Source organism: Sapajus apella, unplaced genomic scaffold (assembly GCF_009761245.1).
Source record: "Sapajus apella isolate SASKATOON/1434 unplaced genomic scaffold, GSC_monkey_1.0 scaffold146, whole genome shotgun sequence".
NCBI classification, from domain to species: Eukaryota; Metazoa; Chordata; class Mammalia; order Primates; family Cebidae; genus Sapajus; species Sapajus apella.
The window spans coordinates 1265700-1285879 of record NW_022437086.1 but is presented as its reverse complement, the minus strand read 5'-3'; the positions used below and the strand labels follow the sequence as shown (position 1 = coordinate 1285879).

General features: G+C 38.1%; 1 protein-coding gene across 8 annotated transcripts in view; it reads left to right on the top strand.

The window, feature by feature from the left end:
• The window catches only part of TPST1 (tyrosylprotein sulfotransferase 1), a 130439-nt gene that overhangs the window by 66736 nt on the left and 43523 nt on the right, over positions 1-20180 (top strand). For all 8 annotated transcript variants that reach the window (XM_032264753.1, XM_032264756.1, XM_032264759.1 and 5 more), the window contains one exon: positions 13773-13971. In XM_032264753.1, coding sequence (XP_032120644.1) covers positions 13773-13971 — 199 coding nt within the window. The remainder of the gene's footprint in view (positions 1-13772; positions 13972-20180) is intronic.

Here is a 20180-nt window from a genome sequence, read left to right as displayed (position 1 = left end):
TAAAAAAAAAAAAAAAAAAAAAAAACAAAAGAAAGAGAATATGCAACAGACTCTTTTTTGGATTATAGAGCCCAAACTATTTGTTATCTAGTCCTTTACAGAAAAAGTTTGCCAACATACCCTCTAGTAGATTCTTTAGGAAGTGTCTGTGGGAACAGTATTCTCTGAGTTTGTCATTTTGATAACAGCTGCTCTGTGCCTTTTATACTTTTACAAGTCATTTTTCCTGGATATGAGATTCTTGGCTCATTTTTCTTCCATATGTATATTAAATAGATTGTTCTATTTCTTCTGGGGAAAAAAAGTATAGATATTCTACAAGAAAAGAAAATTATAAGCTAGTATTCGTGGTGAATGTAGATGCAAAAATCCTCAACAAAATATGAGGAAACAAAATTCTTCGGCACATTTATAAGGATTATTCACCATGATCAAGTGGGACTTATATTTGGGATACAAAGGTGGTCCAGAATAATCCAAATGAGGCCGGATGCAGTGGCTCATGCCTGTAATCCCAGCACTTTAGGAGGCTGAGGCGGGTGAGTCATCTGAGGTCGGGAGTTTGAGACCAGCCTGACCAACATGGTGAAACCCCGTCTCTCCTAAAAGTAAAAAAAAAAATAGCCAGGCGTGGTAGCACATGCCTGTAATCCCAGCTACTTGGGAGGTTGAGACGGGAGAATCACTTCAACCCAGGAGAAGGAGGTTGCGGTGAGCTAAGGTCTTGCTGTTGTACTCCAGCGTGGGCAATAAGAGCAAAACTCTGTTCCCCTCCCCCCCCAAAATGCAAATTAATAACTGTGATATACCACATTTACAGATTGAAGGACAAAAATTATATGATCATCTCAATAGATGCAGAAAAGGCATTTGACTATTCAGCATCTTTCATGATAAAAAACCTCAACCAAATTAGGTACAGAAGGAAGGTATGTCAACACAATCAAGGCTGTGTATCATAAGCCCACAGCTAACATCATCCTCAGCAGTGCAAAGTCGAAAGCTTTTCTTATTAGATCAGGAATAAGACAGAATGCCCACTCTCACCCCATTTTTTTTTTTTTTTTTTGAGACAGGGTTTCACTCTGTTGCCCAGGTTGGAAGGCAGTAGTGCAATCACAGCTCACTGCCATCTCCTTCTCCTGGGCTCAAGCAGCCCTCCCACCTCAGCCTCCCAAGTAGCTGGGACAATAGACACATGCCCACCATGCCTGGCTAATTTTTGTGTTTTTTGTAGAGATGGGGTTTTGCCATGTTGCCCGCTGGTCTCAAACTCCTAGGCTCAAGCAGTCCCCCCAACCTCGCCCTCCCAATGCGCTGGGATTACGTGTATGAACCACTGTGCCTAGCCTTACTCTCATCACTTCTATTTAATGCAATATTGGAGTCGTAGCCAGAGCAATTAAGAGATAGAAATAAAAGGGGCGCCCACATCAGAAAGGAAGAAACTAAATTGTCTCTGTTTGCTGATTACATTATCTTATATATAGAAAGTCCTAAAGACTCCACCAAAGATCGTTAAACTAGTAAATAAATTCAGTAACATTTCAAGATACAAAGTCAACATTCAAAAATTAGTGGTGTTTTTAGACACGAACAATGAACAGTCCAATAAAGAAATTATGAAAACAACCTCATTCACAATAGTTACCAAAAAAAGAAAAAAACTTATGAATAAATTTAATCAAGGAGGCAAAAGACTTGTACACAAAGAACTATAGAACATTGATGAAAGAAATCGAAGAACACACAAATAAATGGAAAAATATCCTGTATTCATGGATTGGAAGAGTTAATATTGTTAAAATGGTCACACTACCTAAAAAGATCTATAGATTTTAGTACCATCCCTATTAAAAATTCAATGACATTTTCATAGGAATGGAAAAAAAACACTTCTGAAATTTATATGGAACCACAAAAGGCCCCAAATAGTCAAAGCAGTTTTGATAGAAAAGAACGAAGCTGGACACATCACAGTATTTGACTTCAAAATATACTACAAAGCTGGCCGGGTGCAATGGCTCACACCTGTAATCCCAGTACTTTGGGAGGCTGAGACGGGTGGATCCTGAGGTCAGGAGTTCAAGACCAGCCTGGTCAAGATGGTAAAACCCCCCGTCTCCAGTAAAAATACAAAAAAATTAGCCGGACATGGTGGTGGGTGCCTGTAATCCCAGCTACTTGTGAGGCTGAGGCAGGAGAAATGCTTGAACCTGGAAGGTGGAGGTTGCAGTGAGCCAAGATGGCACCATTGCACTCTAGCCTGGGCGACAGAGTGAGACTCCATTTCAAAAAAAAAAGAAAAAAAAATACGACAAAGCTATAGTAATCAGAATAGCATGGTATTGGCATAAAAACAGACATATAAACTGATGGAACTGAATAGAGAGCCCCAGAAATAAACCCACACATTTATGGTCAGTTGATCTTCAACAAAGGTGCCAAGAATACGCAATAGGGAAAGGAGAGTCTCTTAAATAATGTTGGGAAAACTGGATATCTACATGAGAAGAATGAATTTAGACTCTTACCTCACATCATATACAACAATTAGCTCAAAATGAATCAAAGTTTTATCTCGGAAAAAAAAAAAGAAATTTTTTTTTTTTTGAGACAGGGTCTCACTGTCACCCAGGCTGGAGTGCAGGGGTGTGTTCTCAGCTGATCACAACCTCTGCCTCCTGGGCTCAAGTGATTCTCACACCTTAGCCTCCCAAGTAGCTGGGACTACAGGCATGCGCCACTACACCCAGCTAATTTTTTTTTCTTTTTTTTTTAGAGATGGGGTTTCACCGTGTTGGCCAGGCTGGTCTTGAACTTCTGACCTTAAGTGATCCACCTGCTTTGGCCTCCCAAAGTGCTGGGGATTACAGGTGTGAGCCACCTGCATCTGGCCTCAAAATGGATAAAAGGTTTAAATGTAAAACCTGAAAACTACCAGAAGAAGACGTAAGGGAAAATCTCTATGACATTGGTCTGAGTAATGAATGTTTGGATTTGACCTCAAAAGCACTGGCAACAAAACCAAAAGTGGTCAAGTGGGATTATATCAAACTAAAAAGCTCTGCACAGTAAAGAAAACTATCAACAGAGTGAAGAGACAACCTATAGAATGGGTATGATATACAGTATTTGCAAACCACGTATCTGACATGGAATTAATATCTAAAATATAGAAGGAACTCAATTCATAAAGAAAACAAAAAATTTAAGTACAAAATGGGCAAAGATCCTTAGAAGACATTTATCGAAAGAAGACATACAAATGGCTAACAGTTCTATGAAAACATGCTCAGCATCGCTATTCATTAGGGAAATGCAAATTAAAACTACATTGTACCTCATATCTGTTAGAATGACTATTATAAAAAAGATAAGTGTTGCCAGAGATGTGGAGAGAAGGGAAACCTGTACACTGTTGGTGACAAGGGAAACCTGTACACTGTTGGTGAGAAGGGAAACCTGTACACTGCTGGTGACAAGGGAAACCTGTACACTGTTGGTCAGAAGGGAAACCTGTACACTGCTGGTCAGAAGGGAAACCTGTATGCTGCTGGTGACAAAGGAAACCTGTACACTGCTGGTCAGAAGGGAAACCTGTACACTGTTGGTGAAAAGGAAACCTATACATTGTTAGTGAGACTGTAACTTCATACAGCCATTGTGGAAAACAACATGGAGATTCCTCAAAAGATTGAAAATAGAATTACCCTGTGATCCAGCAGTCCCACTTCCAGGTTTATATCCAAAGGAGTTGAAATCAGTATGTGGAAGAGATACCTGCTCTCCCATGTTCATTGCAGCAGCATTCACAGTAGCCAAGATATCAACCTAAGTGTCCATTCACAGATGACTGCATGAAGAAAATGTGGCACATACGCACAATGGAATATTTTTTAGCCTTTAAAAGAAGGAAATCTTGTTATTTACAACGTTAATAAACCTGCAGACCATTATTGTAAATGAAATAAGCTAGGCATGGAAAGACAAATAGTTGGGATCTCACTTCTTTTTGGAACCTAAAAAAGTCAAATTCATAGAAGCAAGAGTAGAATGGTGGTTACCAGGGCCTGGAGGTTAGAGGAGTGGGAATTAGAGATGTTGATTTAAAGGATAAAAATTTCATCTCGACACAAAGAATAAGTTCAAGAGATGTATACTGTGGTGACTATAGTTAATAACAGTGTATTCTATACTTGAAAATTGCTTAGAGACTAGATTTTAAATGTTCTCATGACAAAAAAGTGATTATGTGAGGCAATGCACATGTTAATTAGCTTTATTGAGCCATTTTACCATGTGTACATATTTTAAAATATTATGTTGTATATTCATCAGTTTAAAAAACTATTTTTTAAAAAAGTATTGATGTTGAAAAGTCTGATTATCTAATTTTCTTCTCCTGTAAGTCATTTGCACACTTTGCCTAGATACTCAAATATTTTTTCTTTAAAGTACAATATCTTTACTAGAATATGTTATGCTGGTCATTATAACGCAGATATTCTCAGATGTACCGTGTGTTCTGTCAATATATATGTTAAAAAACCTTTTTTAAAGAATATTTTTAAAAATTTTGGTTTTTAGTATATGCTATTTTCCATAACTTTCTCTTCTTCAAAAACTCCCTATTTTTCATGTTAGATTTTTTTTTTTTGCCTGTTAATATTTTTCACCTTTTTTTTTTTTTTTTTTTTTTTGGAGACGGGTTGGAGTGCAGTGGTGCAATCACAGCTCACTGCAGTCTCAATCTCCTGGGCTCAAGCATTACTAAGTAGTTGGGACTACAGGTGTGCACCACCACACCTGGGTAATTTTTTTTTTTGTATTTTTGTAGAGATGGGTTTTTCCTGTGTTGCCTAGGTTGGTATTGAACTCCTGAGCTCAATTGATCCACTTGGCTCAGCCTCACAAAGTGTTGGATTGCAGATGTGAACCACCATGCCTGGCCTAATTTTTAATTTTGATTTAATTAATTAATTAATTGAAATTTTTTTGAGACGGAGTTTTGCTCTTGTTGTCCAGGCTGGAGTGCAGTGGCACAGTTTCAGCTCACTCCAACCTCCGCCTCCTGGGTTCAAGTAATTCTGCTGCCTCAGCCTTCTGAGTGCCTGGAACTATAGGCCTGTGCCACCATGGCAGCTAATTTTGTATTTTTACCCCGAGATGGGGTTTCACCATGTTGTTCAGGCTGGTCTCAAACTCCTGACCTCAGATGATCCAACCACCTCAGCCTCCCAAAGTGCTGGGATTACAGGCATGAGCCACTGTGCCCGGCCATTTTTTTTTTTTTTTTTTTTTTTTTTTTTTTTTTAAGATGGAGTTTCCTTTTGTCCATCAGGCTGGAATTAAGTGACATAATCTTGGCTCACTGCAACCTCTGCCTCTTGGATTCAAGTGACACTTCTGCCTCAGCCTCCCAAGTAGCTGGGACTACAGGCATGTGCCATCACATCTGGCTAATTTTTTTTGTATTTTTGGTAGAGATGGGGTTTTGCCATCTTGGCCAGGCTGCTCTTGAACTCCTGACCTCAGGTGATCCACCTGCGTTGGCCTCCCAAAGTGCTGGGATTACAGGAATGAGCCACCATGCCCGGCCAATATTTTTCACTTTCTTTTGAATTGTTTTATCTCTTTTTAAATTTTTAAAATATTTCTCCTATATACATGTATTTTTTTGAGACAGAGTCTCACTCTGTTCCCCAGGCTGGAGTGCAGTGGTTGATCTTGGCTCCCTGCAACCTCTGCCTCCCGGGTTCAAATGGTTCTCCCGTCTCAGCCTCTCATGATGATCCAACCCTGAGGCACATGCCATCATGCCCAACTAGTATTTCTTCTATTTTCAATTAGAAAGCTTTTAAATCTTTTAAGGCATTCTATTTCACTTTTAATTTAAGATTCTCTTGTATTTGTTCATCTCTTGTCTTCCTTCTAGTTTATTTCTGTAATGATTTTTCCTTTCATTTCTAATTTCCTGAGCTCTATGACTTTATTTCTAAATTTTTGAAATTATGATTTATGTATCATTTTCTCAACGTCTTTTAGCTTGAGGTAAAAAAAGAAAGACATTGTTTATCACAGAACATTGGAAAATATGGAAAAGTTAGGTAAGAAAATAAAATAAGAATCATGCTTCATCCGACCACTCTCATTGTAAACATTCTGATATGATTCTAAACATGCATATAATATGCATTTAGAACACTGTTTTTTTTTTTTCCAACTTTCAGGTTTAGGGAATACATGTGCAGGTTTGCTACAGGCAAATTGTCTGTCATGGGGGTTTGGTGTACAGATGGTTTCGTCACCCAGGTAATAAGCATGGTACTCTATGGGTAGTATTTCGATCCTCACCTTCCTCCCACCTTCCACCCTTAAGTAGGCCCCAGCGTCTGTTGTTCCCTCCTTTGTATGTGTACTCAATGTTTAGCTAGCACTTAATAAGTGAGAACATGCAGTATTTGGTTTTCTCTTCCTGCATTAATTCGCTTAGGATAATGGTCTGCAACTCCATCCATGTTGCTGCAAAGGACATGATTTTATTCTTTTTTTTATAGCTGTGTAGTATTCCATGGTGTATTTGTACCACATTTTCATCATCCAGTCCACTGTTGTGGACATTTGGGTTGATTCCATGTCTTAGCTATTGTGATCAGTGCTGCAATGAACATACAGGTACACATGTCTTTACAGTAGAATGATTTATATTCCTTTCGGTATACACCCAGTAAGAGCATTGCTGGGTCTAATGGTAGTTCTAAGTTGTTTGAGAAATCTCCAAACTGCTCTCCACTGTGGCTAAACTAACTTGTATTCCCACCAGCAGTGTATAAGCGTACCCTTTTCTTTTTCTGTTTTATTTTGTTTTGTTTTAAAACCAAAGTTTATTCCAGCCAATTTACTGTACCGTTTTCTAATAACAGCTCATAGATCAGAAATGGTCTTTGTTTTAAACCTTTCTATCCATGTCAAACACAATAATGTTGGGATAAGAGAGGCCCTTTCTCTAAATGAAAATACAATACTTATTCTGTATAATTCTGGAGGGTCCAGAGATGTGGAAATAATGTATTTATAAGAATTATATTAAACAATCTTTATTTGATAAATAGTACTTTACAATCCTAATGCTATCTATCAAACTTCAGTAACAGCAATTTTAGCATCAATGAATGAATAGTAGCTAAACCAACAAGAGATCAATCAAAAAGGCTTTAAAGGGAGCAGCACCAGCTGATGTGCTGCCAAGGCTCTGAACATTCAGGACTCTGCTACAGGGAAAACAATCAAAGCGGCAGGTGCTCTGGACCCAAGCCCTCACATTGTGGTCTGCCTCCCTCCTGTCCCCTTAGCACTTCTGGGCCCTTGTGGGCTGCAGACAGAAATCCAGGCACTGAAGGGCAGCTTGGGAAAGGCTGGAACTTGACCTTGCAGTCATCCGGCTTCTGCCTGTTGTCATTTTCTTTCCAGAGCACCTAGAGCACTTGCTCAGTGGATGCAGCAGCCATCCAGCCTTCTTGGGCCGTTTTCTCATAGAAGAGGATCTTCCCCTAAAAAGTGGAAATGTCTTTCTCCAATTCCTGGGCCAGATCTTAGGCTGTTTTCTTGTAGGTCATGGGTCTGACACACACGGTTCAAGTTTTCGTGGTATTGTCAATGGGATTCTGTTCTTGATTTGGCTCTCAGCTTGGATATTGTTGGTGTATAGAAATGCTATTGATTTTTTTACATTGATTTTGTATCCTGAAACTTTGCTGAAGTTGTTTATCAGATCTAGAAGCTTTTGGGCAGAGACTATGGGCTTTTCTAGGTATAAAGTCATATTGTCTGCAAATATGGAAGAGAGTTTGACTTTCACTTATCCTGGATGTCTTTATTTATTTTTCTTACTACTCTAGGAATTCCGGTACTGTGTTGAGTAGGAGTGGTGAGAGAGGGCATCCTGGTCTTATTCTGGTTCTCAGTGGGAATACTTCCAGTATAATATGCTTCCAACAGCACATCAGCTGGTGCTGCTCCCTTTAAAGCACTTTTGATTCCTCTCTTGTTAGTTTAGCTACTGTTCATTACTTGACGCTGAAATTGCTCTTACTGAAATTTGATAGATAGCATTAGGATTGCAAGGTATAATTTATCAAATAAAGATTGTTTAATATAATTTTTACAAATACATTATTTCCACATCTTTGGGCCCTCCAGAACATTCAGTTTGATGTTGGCTGTAGGTTTGTCATAGACACCACTTATTATTTTGAGGTATGTTCCTTTGGTGCCTAGTTTGTTGAGGGTTTTTAACATGAAGGGATGTTGAATTTTATTGAAAGCATTTTCTGTGTCTATTGAGATGATCATACAGTTTTTGTCTTTAGTCCTGTTTATGTGATGAATCACCTTTATTGGTTTGCGTATGTTGAACCAACCTTGCATCCCAGGGATAAAGTCTGCTTGATTGTGGTGGATTAGCTTTTCAGTGTGCTTCTAGTTTCTGTTTCCTGGCATTTTGTGGAGAATTTTTGCATCTACGTTCATCAGGAATATTGGCCCAAAATTTTCTTTTTTTGTTGTGTCTCTGCTGGGTTTTGGTATCAGATTAATGATGACCTCATAGAGTAAGTTGGGGAGAAGTCCCTCCTCCTGAATTTCTGACAGTAGTTTCAGTAGGTTTGGTGTGAGCTCTTCTTTATACATCTGATAAAATTTGGCTGTGAATCCCTCTGGTCTAGAGCTTTTTCTGATTGGTAGGTTTTTTAGTACTAATTCAATTTAGGAACTCATTATTGGTCTGTGGAACACATTTTTACAAAATGGAATTTCTATTATATATACATTTAAAAATTTTCTTTCACAAGACATGACCTGAGCATTTTCTAATAGTGAAAGTCTTTGAAAACATGGTTTTTAGTGGTGTTTTCATTACATGTTTTTTAATTGTAATAAACCCAGCCACTAGGATTATGTACTCTTTCACTCACTCCTTTTTACATGTCTGTTCCAGCTCCTATGCTTTAATCTGGAGAATTTGGTTTCTTGTAGTAGTTGCTGCGTATTATAATTCAGAACTGTGGTTTGTCAGTCAGCCTGGCCGTAGTATTTAACTGAGTCTTGTGGAAGATCCATGCTTAACATGAATGTCATGGAGGATTATATTCACCTCAGTCATTTGAGACTTTGGCATAGACCCCATTCCTTGAGGAGGAGTTGCTGTCACTGTGACTGCCACAGAGGGAAGGAAGCCTGGGCACTTGGGACTGGAGAGAACTTTCTGAGTCACACATATCTCATCTCACTGTGCATGGGCTGTGTGTGTTGAGATGTACCAGTTTATCAGATACTATGTTTTGGGGTCCCAGTAAGCTAAAGGAGCATAGAATGGTATCTAGTTCATACCCTAGTATGCTTTAGGTGCAAGTGTTGGTTAATTCTGGAAGGACTGAAGGAATAGGGGAGATTTAATGAGCTCCATGCAGCCTGCAGGTTATTATCGAGAAAAGAAAATGAGGCTCTCAGTCCCAGGCCCATTTCCCTCTACTCCTTTTGAACAAAAGTTGGCAAACTGTTTTTCTAAGGGGCCAGATAGTTTTAGCTTTGAAGGCCATATGATTTCTGTTGTCAGCATTGAGCTCTTCTGTTATAAAGGAAAAGCAGCCTTTGGCAGTATAGGAACAATGGCCGTGGTTATGTTCTAGTAGAACTTTATTTACATAAAAGGCGGCAGGCCAGATTTGAGCAATGGTTGTCAACACCTGCTTTGAAAATGTTTTGGAAATAGTGTCTCTGCCTGTTAGTGGTCATTATCCCCAATCTCTTAGGATCAGAGTTTTTCTTGGATTACAAAACTGGATCATACAGACACGACTTCTAGGCCTGCGTTTCCCCCACTGCGCTCTGCTGCCTCTTAGAAAAAGATAAACTAAATAACTAGAACCCATGGAAAGAGGGAACAGTGGAGCCCAGAGAGCTGATGCAGGACTAAGAGGCAACTCTGCAAGTTTAAATGTGGAATGTTTGTGTGACTCCCCATCCAGATTGTGACCTCCTTGAAGATTGAGACCACATCATATCTTGTTCTCATTTTCTATTTTATTTTAATCATCTGTCCTTTTCCTTGAATGAATGTGTTTCTTGAACTAGATACATGCAACACTGAATAAACTCTTGTTAGTTTCTTTGTCCCCTTTCATCCTCCCCACTTAGTAGCTTCAATATATCCTTAGCTCTCCTCACTTGCCATTCTCCAAACATACCAGGTGGCTGGGCACCATGGCTCATGCCTGTAATCCCAGCACTTTGCGAAGCCGAGGCGGGCAGATTACCTTAGGTCAGGAGTTTGAGAATGGCTTGGCCAACATGGTGAAACCCTGTCTCTGCTAAAAATACAAAAATTAACTGAGTGTGGTTGTGTGCGCTTGTAATGCCAGCTACCTGGGAGGCTGAGGCAGGAGAATCACTTGAGCCCGGGAGGCAGAGATTGCAGTGAGCCGAGATCATGCCACTGCGCTCCAGCCTGGGTGACAGAGTGAGACTCCGTGTCAAAAAAAAAAAAAAACCCAGCCATACTAGGTTCTCTCATGAATGTGAATATTGATGTGGTCCTTCTGTCAGGAAGACATCTCACCTGAGACCACACACACAGAAAGCCTGTTTCCTTAGGATACAGTTCTACATCAGGGAGACAAAGCTTTTTTGTAAGGGTTAGATAGTAAATATTTTAGGTTTTACAAGCCATATAGTCTCTTCCTCACTAACTCAACTCATTCAACTCTGCCATTGTAGTACAAGAGCAGCCATAGACAATATATTCATGAATGAGTGTGATTGTGTTTCAGTAAACTTTGTTTATGGATATTGACATTTGAATTTCACGTGATTTTTATGTGTAATAAAATGCGAATCTTTTTATTTAAAACAAAACATTAAAAATGTAAACACCATTTTTTGCTTGAAGGCCAGACAAAAACAGGCAGTGTGAGTCAATTTAATTTAACCTGTGACTCATGGATGCTAACCCTTGCCTTAGCTGCTTAGTAACGTACCCTAGTCATGTGTTATTACTCCATGAAAAGAATGGCCTACTTCTGTCATATGGTCTCTGACCTCTGTCGTTTCATTTATGATGCTGTATATTAGTCATGTGTACCTTTGTCTCTCTTGCTGGATTCTGAGCATCTTGAGAGGCAGGTTGTGGCCTAGTCACCCATCTTTGTATCCTTAATATCAAACATTAGACTTGACTTGGCACATAGTGGGTGTTTAAGAAGTAATTGCTGAATTTGAATTTTATGCTTGATATGTATAAAATGTCATTTCTGCTGATCTTAAAGGGAAACACCTGACTGATATGTGTAGGTTTCCCATGTTCCTCCCCTTGAGAGGCCATGGCTTACTGCATTTGCCGCTAGTGGATGTCGTAAACTCAGTGGTTATCTGGCAAAGGCTTTCCAAAGTTTTTTATTTTCGAGCTCTTTTTCAGACAAAAAATGATTATACTTTATCTTTAAATCATTTATTCAATCATAATGATGAACATGGCTTTCAGTTTTCTCATGAGCTATCATCAGTGTGAAATCATAATAGCCATTGTTTAGTGAGCACCTACTACATTCTAGTCAACTTGAATTTTTTCTCTAGATTTTTGGTAACCTTCTGATTACTGTTAATTTACGTCTTTTTTATTGTCCTCTACACGTCAAACAAAAGGAAGCAACAACATCAAAAACCCGCATGCTTTTCCTCCATACTTCTATATTATTGAATGACAGCCAATCATCATCTGTCCTTTAAGTCAAATATGAATTAATTACAGACTCCTTTCTTTTCTTCTTTACCTCCCATATCTAATTGGCCACTGTCTTACCTTTTTTTTTTTTAAAAGATGGAGTCTTACTCTGTTGTTTAGGCTGGAGTGCTGTGGTGTGATCTCGGCTCACTGCAAATTCCATCTCCTGGGTTCAAGTGATTCTCCTGCCTCAGCCTCCCAAGTAGCTGGGATTACAGGCATGTGCCACAATACCTGGCTAATTTTTGTATTTTTAGTAGGGATTTTGCCATGTTGGCCAGGCTGATCCTGCTTCAAATGATCTACCCACTTTTGTCTCCCAGTGTCTTAGTAGTTTTAAAAATTATCTTTGGAATTTGTCTCATCTCGATTTCTAATTTATTTAATTGAAGCCTTAATCATTTATATTCTTCCAACATGTTGTTGAGCATGTATACTGATTTTCCTGACCACCCCTCCTTGCCTCATGCTCCAATTACGATTCCTATAAGTTATCAGCACTGAATGCTAATAATAATACTTTGTTCATATCAGTTGTTATTAAAACCCTTCATTTATTCCTTATTATCTTCAAGGTAAGACCAGCTTCCCAGTAATGACATACAGGGCTCTATCTGTGATGCCAACACTTAACACAGATGTGTTTCAGAATTCAGAATTTTTTGGATTTTAGAAAAGTAATATGGCATATGCAATACATATGTAGCATTATCGGCTCATTCCTGAATATTTATGGGAGTGAATGGCAGGTGCTTTTAATAATTACACTGGGGCAGTAGGTTTAAACTGGACCTTTCTTGGGCAAACCAGGTTATTATTTACACAGGTTAAGGATGTCAAGCAAAGAACATTAAGGATGAAGCAGTACAGGGAGAACAGATAGAGTGAAGGAAGCAGTGGAGTCCTGGAGAAATATTTGAAAAGGGAAAAAGGAATGTGGCTCTTGAGGCAGGAGGGAAACCTGGAGCAGGTAGCCTCCCAGAATCCCAGGGAAGAGTCATTGTTTTTCTATTATTTTAGAAGCAGAGCCCTTTTAGGAGATCCCTCATTAGATAATGATTATTTGCAGTGAGAGGTCATATTCTTAATTAAAAGCATTTACCTTTTCTTAGAATACTGTGCTTGAATGACTTTTTATGTATTAGGATATAAAAATTCTTTTAAGCATTTCTGTTGTATAGTCATTTGGCCAAAATCTAATTCATGTCCAGCTTAAATCCAAATGTCATTTCATGCTATGTTTTATCCTGAGGTTGATAGCTATTTAGTCAAATATAGTGAGTAGAATCACTACAGGCTTAAATTTTTATGTCAAGAGGTAGAACACATTTATTCTGTAATATTGAATCCTGTAATATTGAAAATCAAAAACAGCCCTTTTTTTTCTTCTGTATAAAATAAGATTTTTAAGGAAGTCGACAGGAAAGTAGAACAAGTGAATATTTTACATTCTTAGTGGTTTATGGTTGGCAGTTTCACCCCAGCATTTTGTTATGAAAAGTTTAAATGCACAAAAAAACTGAAAGACTTATGCCCACCAGCTAGATTCTGTTATTAACATTTTGCTATATTTGCTTTGTCACTGCTCTGTCCATCTGTTTGTCCCTCTTTCCAGCCATCCGTCTGTCTTTTTTGTGTAAGCATTTCAGGTAAGTTCACAGGTAATTTTCCTAAGCTGCGGTGTTTTTATTTTGTTACTGATTTTTTCCTGGATGTTGTAATTACAGTATCAATACTTTTTATGCAGATGTTTCAGCTAATGCTTTTTCCTATTTCTAGAAATCTGAGATTGCCAATAATCTCTGTCAATCTTAAATTATTTTTTAAACAAGTTCTTGTAAATAGTGTCAGACCTGATTAGTGCCTTCTTTCTACATTGTTTTGTAATCCAGACAATTAAAACTGGTAATCATGAAAACATAATTTATAGTGGTTTTGAAACATGATTTTCTAAATTTTAAATAAATATTTATTCATATTTTGTTGTTTTCAGAGTGGAGAGATCTACAGACCAAGTCATCAAACCAGTCAATGTAGGAGCTCTATCAAAATGGGTTGGGAAGATACCGCCAGATGTTTTGCAAGACATGGCAGTGATTGCTCCTATGCTTGCTAAACTTGGATATGACCCATACGCCAACCCACCTAATTATGGAAAACCTGATCCCAAAATTATTGAAAACACTCGAAGGGTAAGTGAGATTTTTTAAAGCAACTGAGAAAACTAGATTTGGAATTTGGGACCTGAATACTTTTTTCTTATTTTATTTCTTACTATTTAATGATCAGAAAATTATTTTAAATTAGAAAAATTTGGGCGAGCATAGAGCTGACACCTGTAGTTTCAGTACTTCGGAAGGCCAAGGTGGGAGTGAGCCCAGGATTTCAATACTAGCCTGGAAAACATAGTGAGACTCCATCTCTACACAAAAAATAAAAAAATTAACCAGGTGTGGTGGTGCATGACTCTAGTGCCAGCTACTTGGGAGGCTAAGGTGGGAGGATTGCTTGAACCTGAGAGGTCAAGGCTACAGTGAGCCAAGACTGTGCCACTGCACTATAGCCAGGGTGACAGAGCGAGACCCTGTCTCGAAAAAAGAAGAAAGAACAACAACAAAATTCTATTTGTAGAATACTTTCTTATCAGAAGTCTTCCACTGCATTTTAAGGATAACTGGCTCTTTGGGGATAGTTCTTAGGGCATTTTGCCCAGTTTCTAGGAATGATACTCACTGTTGGGAGATTTATTCTTAGCCAATTACTGCAGATCTGCATAAATATCAGAATTATTAGTGACCTTACTTCTGATTTCTTTTTTTTCTGTAAATCTAATAGCCACTTTACTTTTAAACCTTTGTTTAGATGAGGCATAATTTTTGGATACCTAAAAGCTAAACAATGGCTGTGCTAGAAAAATTATTAAACACTAGTCTTCTGATTAAAAGAAGGTTGCTATTAAAGTGACATTACAGTTTTTCTAGTATAAGTTATGCTCACATCTTTACAAAATATTGTTTCAGAAAGTGCTGAAAACTCAGAGCTAATTCAATTATTTAGCCTACCAGTGGAGTCTATTTCAAATCAGACCTTATACATTGTTTTAATGCAGTAAGATATATTTAACATAAAATTTACTACTCTAGCACTTTTAAAGTGTACAATGCAGTGGCACTAAATACATCCACATTGTTGTGCAGCTGTCACCACCATTCATCTCCAGAACTTTTCTTGTCTTTTCAAACTGAAATTCTATGCCCATACTCTTCATTTCCTAGACCCTGTCAGCCGCAGTTTTTTGAGTCGCTTACATGTATTATTTTTTGAAACTACATTTCAAATAAGACAACCGTGTTAGTATAAGTTCACTGCTAGGCTGTTTGATTCCAAGGTGAAAATTCCTTGGCTTTATCTGCTCTTCTGTTGTTTATATTAATGTCTTTCCCTCCCTACAACCATATGCCATATCATCTCTTTATTCTGTCTTTTGATACCTTTAATTGACAAATTTATGACACATTTATTTCATGAGATTAATTTCTATGTGAATTCCTTTTTCTTAGGTATCACTATTATTTCCCCTTTTCAATTCATCATTAGCAGCTGTATGGGAAGAGCTGCCTTCTTGTAAACCATCACATATGGAGTGAAATGAAAAAAAAAATCTATCCTTTTTATACTTTTCATATATATAAAAATGTTTCCATTATAAAAATGTAAGTTCATTATATGAAACTTACAAAATTAAAAAATAAGAGAATAAAAATCACCTGTCATGTTCCCATCTAGACACATACACATATTTTTCTTTTTTTTTTTAATTTTATAAGTTAGGTGGAGGTTTTTTGTTTTTTCCCAGGCTGGAGAGCATTAGCACGATCTCGGCTCACCGCAACCTCTGTCTCCTGGGTTCAGGCAATTCTCCTGCCTCAGCCTCCTGAGTAGCTGGGATTACAGGCACGCGCCACCATGCCCAGCTAATTTTTTGTATTTTTAGTAGAGACGGGGTTTCACCATGTTGACCAGGATGGTCTCGATCTCTTGACCTCGTGATCCACCCGCCTCGGCCTCCCAAAGTGCTGGGACTACAGGCTTGAGCCACCGCGCCTGGCCCATATTTTTCTTAATATTTCATGTATTTTCTCTCCTCTACATTATGTTAAGCAAAGGTAAGATTACATATTTTATCATCTTACATTTATATAGAAACAATTTTGTTTCCAGCCCTTTCCTTTTAATATTCATGAGCATTTTCCCATTGTATGCATGCTTTTTAAACATATTTTTTTACTTAGATATCTTCATAGATGCCACCTTGAATTCTTTATGAAACACAGTAGTAAAGGAATGAATAAATAAACAAACAAAATACATTTCCCTAGTAGATGTTCTATAATTGATTTTGCCTTTTTTCTTTTGTTGTTTAATTTTGTTTGACAAATTGTGCTATAGTGAACATCTTTGCACATAGTCAATTTTAGAATTTTTTTTTAAGGTAGAACCAATGAAAGTAGAATTAAACTCGGGCAAAGTATCTGAGATTTTTAAAAGCTGTTTGATATCTATTAATAATTTAAAAAAAAAAACAAACAAAAAAACCTTTGGGCTGGCTACAGTGGCTTATGCCTATAATCTCAGCATTTTGGGAGTCCAAAGTGGGTGGATTGCATGAGCTCAGGAGTTTAAGACCAACCTGGACAACATGGCGAAATCCCATCTCTACAAAAAATACAAAAGTTGTCCAGGTGTGGTGGCACATATCTGTGGTTTCAGCTACTTGGGAGGCTGAGGTGAGGGGATTGCTTAAGCCCAGGAATTTGAGGTTACAGTGAGCTGAGATTGTGCCACTGCACTCCAGCCTAGGTAATGAAGCAAGACCCTGTCTCAAGAAAACAAAAATAAAAAACAAACAAAAAAACCTTTTGAACTACCAGCATAATGGAAGTAATTTATTTTAGATTTTTGTTGGTTTTAATAGATTTCATTGATTAATGTAATTGAACATTTTCAAGTTATTAGCTATATGAGTATATTCTTTTATGAACTGTGTTTTTAGTTTTTATTTATTTATTTGAGACAGAGTCTTGCTCTGTTGGCACAATCTTGGCTCACTGCAACCTCTGCCTCACGCGTTCAAGCGATAATTCTCTTGCCTCAGTTGGGATTATAGGCACACTCTATCACACCTGGCTATTTTTTATTTTTATGTTTAGTAAAGGTAGAGTTTCATCCTTTGTTGGCCTGGCTGATCTCAGACTCCTGACCTCAAGTGATCCACCTGCCTTGGCCTCCCAAAGTTCTGGGATTACAGGCCTGAGCCACTCTTTTAAGTGTTATATGTATTAAAGTTTTGTGAGCTACAGTCTGCTAAAAATGAAGCGTATGTCAGGACTACTTTCATAGTCCGCGATAATCTCTTTGTGGTTGGTAATTCATAGCTTTCTCCTTTGCACAATACTGAAAGGGTTTTTTATAACCAGGGTACATGTACAATGATATTTTGATCTTTCTCAAGCAGTAGACATTATAGCTTTCCTACATGCAAATTGGCTTGGCTAGATTATCCTTTGCTTTCTTGAGTGATGGGTTTGGAAAAATGCTGTGGTTTGTATCCATGTGACTAAAGAATCTATTTTATACACACTCATGGTTTTTGGAAGGATTTTAAAATGTACACTGCAAAAAAAACCACCTTTTTTTCCCCCGTCTCTGCCTATCTTTAAAGTGACAGATAGTTTTGAGGAAGAAAAGATGAAGTGTGAACTGTAATTTCATTTTTGGGTCTTTTGTGGTCTTGTGAGGCTAGGTTTTATAAGGTCTTCTTGCAAACTAAATCCTGTGTCTCTTCAAAGCTTTTTTGCTTGTAACAAGTCAGATGCTAATGTAACTGGCACTGATGATCATGAGGTTTTTTATAGAGCAATGCTTGAAAAGAGATCACTGATTTTTAGCTATGATATGAGATGGACCTCAGAAAGAGGTGGCTGGGGAAAGTGTTCTCCTTAGCTATGGGGTGAGAGTGGGAGAAAAATCACATTTTGACTGAGAAAATAGAATTTTTATCTCTAGGCCTAAAAATGCTGTTTTTCATACAATTCTGGGTAGTCTGCAAGTAATAATGAGTCAGCATATTTTAGGGACATATTTTGTCCAATATTGAATAAATAATCATGTGCTTCATGCTTACTATGACTCACATAGAAATTTGTAATGAAATGTTAACATATTTTGTACCCTCTCTCACCATAGTCTCTAATCCTAAAATTATAGTACATTTCATTAAATAGTGCTGTCTAGGTTACATCCTCAGCCGCCTTCTTGCATCGATTCTTAACCTTTTAGACTTAGGAACTTATTTGAGAATTTGATGAAACCTGTGGATCCCCACCTCAGAAGTACAGACAATTGGATACACAGATTTTACCCACAATTTCAGTGGGTGCATAGATATGCCAGAAGCCCGTCAGAGTAAGGATTCCTCTTACCCACAATTTCAGTGGGTGCATAGATGCCCCAGAAGCCTGTCAGATTAAGGATTCCTGTTACCCACAATTTCAGTGGGTGCATAGGTGTACCAGAAGCCCATCAGATTAAGGATTCCTCTTACCCACAATTTCAGCGGGTGCATAGATGCCCAGAATCTCGTCAGATTAAGGATTCCTTTCACCGACAATTTCATTGGGTGCATAGATGCCCAGAAGTCCGTCAGATTAAGGATTCCTATCACCGACAATTTCAGTGGGTGCATAGATGTGCCAGAAGCCCATCAGATTAAAGATTCCTATTCTATAGTCTCGTGGCTCAAGCCCATCCACTCTTGGGGCTTTCATTCAACCTATTTGCTGATGATCATAAATCTGTATTTTCTAGTGGATCTCTTTCCTGAGCCCCAGGTTTATTATTTCCAACTGTCTTCTGTGTGTGTCCACCAGAGCCTCTCAAGGACCTCAAGTTCAGAGTCCAAAATTGAATTTATTGTTTAACCTTGTTCCCTGAGAGGCAGAAGCTAGGTGGAATTGTTCATTAATCTTGAACAGGAATCCACCATGAGAATGGGGATGATGCTGTGCTCATCTAGACTTGCAGTACCTACCTATGAGCCAAAGAGCAGATTTAAGGAACAGAGGCCTCAGGGCACGTGGCTCAAGCCCCAAAACAATTCACAGACTTCGTTGCTAAACTTAAAAGAGAAAGCTGAAAAGCAGATCCAATTTATGAATGGAATATTTAGTTGGAAACCTGAGTTGATAGTACTGAGGAAGAGCAAGTGATCAAATGGAAAAAGCATGTACCAAGGTGCAGAGCCCACAGTAACAGACAAGAAGAAACGTGAAAATGCAGTTAGCTGGGACAGGGGTTTAGATTAAATCCCTAAACCAAACAGGAAAAAGCTGCAGCAGTTGGAATTGATATTCTTACATTAAAGGTAAAGCCTGGAATGAATACATATTTGTGTTTTCTGGTCCCTATACCCAGCAAAAACTGCTTGTTCCTGTTTTTTTCTATCTCCATACATAGTATGCTTACACACGCAGTTACCCAAATGAGGATTACCTAGCTTTGTAGATCACATGTAATTGGTCACCAAGTCCTCTTGATTCTATGTTTGTAAATACCTTGATTCTGTCCTATTTACTTTCAGTTGCCTTGGTTAAGTTTCTGCTCATTTCTCACCTGAAGTATGGCAATAACCTCTTATTTTGTTGTTGTTTTTGTTTTATATTTAGTCATTCTATTACATTTTCTTTTCTTTTCTTTTTTTTTTTTTTTTGGAACAGAGTCTCGCTCTGTCGCCAGGCTGGAGTGCAGTGGCGCAATCTCAGCTCACTGCAGCCTCTGCCTCTTGGTTCCTGCGATTCTCCTGCCTCAGCCTGAGTAGCTGGGACTACAGCCTTGCATCACAACACCCAGCTAATTTTTGTATTTGTAGTGGAGACAGGGTTTCACTAGGTTGGCCAGGATGGCCAGGATCTCTTGACCTTGTGATCCACCTGCCTCAGCCTCCCAAAGTGCTGGGATTACAGGCATAAGCCACCGCACCAAGCCTCTACTATTTTCTATATTCCTTGAAAGGCATTTTTTCAGTGCTCTGAATGTATCATCTCCTTACTTGAAATTCTTGAATGAGTCCACCCTTACTATAGGATAGAGTCTAGACTTCTTAGAATGACATTTATTTTTCTAGTATTTGGATATTTTCTCGTTATCTTTTTGTTGTTGATTGCTAATGTCACCATGGTTTGTTTCAGATCTTTGAAATATATTGAATATTGCTTTATGGCCAGTATATGGTCTTACATGTACACTTGAAAAAATATGTATTCTGTGTTTATTGCAGAGTTCTGTAAATATCCACAAGGTAAATTTTATAGTGTTGTTATAGCCTACCTTATTTGATTTTTTG